Genomic DNA, 2,139 nt, shown 5'->3' with positions numbered 1-2,139 from the left:
TAATTATTTTAGATGTTCAATATATTAGGAATTGAGATCATGTTAGGTACAAATTATTTTTTAGGATTTCAAATCTTTCGGGTTCTTTCGTATATTTATTTAGGTTGGAATTCGGTTCGGATAAAATTCATAACTTCAAATACCATTAAACAAGATCCATTCGGTATTTATGTCGGGTTTGGATCGGTTGAGATTTATTTTTACTATATCAAGTTGGGTTCGGATTTTCGGGTTCCATCTATTTGCCCAGCTCTAGTAAAGAGAGATGTGTCTTTTTGGGCAGAGGGCACAAACTACTTTCTTAACATCTTAAGTCAGGCTCAGTGTTGTATCAAGCGGTGTTGTAGCAAACAGTGACTTTTTTTCCCGATGCTCTCTTTCAGTGCTCTAATTAAAACATTGGTTCGTTTTCTTCTTCCTTTTTTCAGTAGCTTGGCAAAATCATTGGCGCAAAGAACATTGTATATCTGTCCCAGTTTTGCTTCTGAGTCCTATGGGCAAGGAAAAACTTAAATCTGGTATAACCCTACGTCATGATTGACGAAGTAGTATCTATTAAGACAAAAAACTAAGTCTCTGTACCCACTAAACTAGAGAGGCGAGAGAAAGAGCATAACGTTTTAGTCTATTCTACTTTAGAATATGAATCGGAAAAAAATAAAGACAGACGAGCATGCTCCAGTCTCTGACACTGAAAGTGAGGCCAGCGAAGACCAGTGAAATTGGGAAAGTAAACTAAACTAATTAGTCTTTGATTACAGTAAATGAAACTATTGAAAAGCAGTTGTATATACGAAGAGGCAAAAGGAACATAATCACTATATATAAAGAAAGAAAGTGACAAGATTCTTCAACACAAAATCAGAATAAATACTTCAAAAGCAACAAATAGATGAATTTGAGACTATATCAAAAAGAGTGTGAAGGAAAATTCAATATGGCGAAAGCGGTATGTAACCATGGCTTCTTCATGATGGCTCCAAACGTGTGGGACCCCAAATCTAAGTCACTAACTCGACCTTTGACCCTTTCAAATTCCTCTTCTGTCAGTGTGACAATCTCTCACCCTCGCACTCTCTCTTTTCTTGTGATCCAAGTTCACGGCATCAACAATGTCTCAAGGGTCGACGAAGAACTCATATTGCAACAAGTGGGAAGGATGCTGAGGATATCAGCTCAGGACGATCGTGACGTGACCGAGTTCCAACAACTTCATGAGAATGCAAAGAAGAATGGTTTCGGTAGAATTTTCGGCTCCCTCCTTCTCTTTGAAGATATGGTGAAATTCATCCTGTTGTGTAACAATACTTGGGAGAGAACACTAGGTATGGCTTCTAGCCTCTGCATATTGCAATCTAAGCTAGTTGACGGAACCGTTAGTAGTCAAACTAATAAAAAAAGTAAACCAGTAGTCAAAGCAATGAAAGAAACAATGGAAGAAAGTTCAAAAAAAGAAACAAGAGGAAACTTCCCTAGTGCCAAGGAAATAGCTAGCCTTGACAAAGAGTTGATAAACAAGCATTGTAAACTCGGGTATAGAGCAAATTTGATCCTTAAATTAGCAAAGATGGTTTGAAAGCGGGAAACTGAATCTTGAAGAGATGGAAAGGAGAGATATAAAAGCAGAAGAAATGTCTGAGAAACTGAAAAAATTAAAAGGCTTTGGTGCTTTTGTAACTACAACACTGCTTATGTGTATTGGTTATTACCATCTTGTTCCATCTGATACCGAGACCCTAAGACTCTTCCGAGAGTATATATAACTTATAAACGGAATTAAGAAATATATCTATCTATCTATCTATATAAAAGAAGGTTTGGATCCCTCCCAGGCTATCCACGTCAGCTGACAGGTCACAAATTCGCATGATACTGTTGCGACACGTATGAAACGCATCGTTTCATTAGCATGCACTTATCATAATTGCGGGCTTCGCTTTGGGATTTATTTCGTGCGTACGTTTGCGACCCATCGACCACAAATGTCGAAGGAAACCCTAATCAGTTGCGATGCGAAACCTTCGTGTTCTTCGTTTCTCTTCGATCGGCAGACGGTGATGTATGGTTTTGAGAGATTGGAAAGCTATAACGGTGCGTAACGAAGAACACGTATATTAATAAAGGTAACATACATCACCA

General features: G+C 38.1%; 1 protein-coding gene across 1 annotated transcript in view; it reads left to right on the top strand.

Moving 5' to 3' along the window:
- The first annotated feature begins 937 nt into the window (after positions 1-937).
- Positions 938-2,139, top strand: part of LOC106297601 — a 4,944-nt gene continuing 3,742 nt past the window's right edge. The window contains exon 1 of the mRNA XM_013733809.1: positions 938-1,375. Within this exon, the coding sequence (XP_013589263.1) occupies positions 938-1,375 (438 nt within the window). The remainder of the gene's footprint in view (positions 1,376-2,139) is intronic.

This window comes from Brassica oleracea, chromosome C6 (genome assembly GCF_000695525.1).
Source record: "Brassica oleracea var. oleracea cultivar TO1000 chromosome C6, BOL, whole genome shotgun sequence".
NCBI lineage: Eukaryota > Viridiplantae > Streptophyta > Magnoliopsida > Brassicales > Brassicaceae > Brassica > Brassica oleracea.
This window is presented reverse-complemented; position numbering and strand designations above follow the sequence as displayed.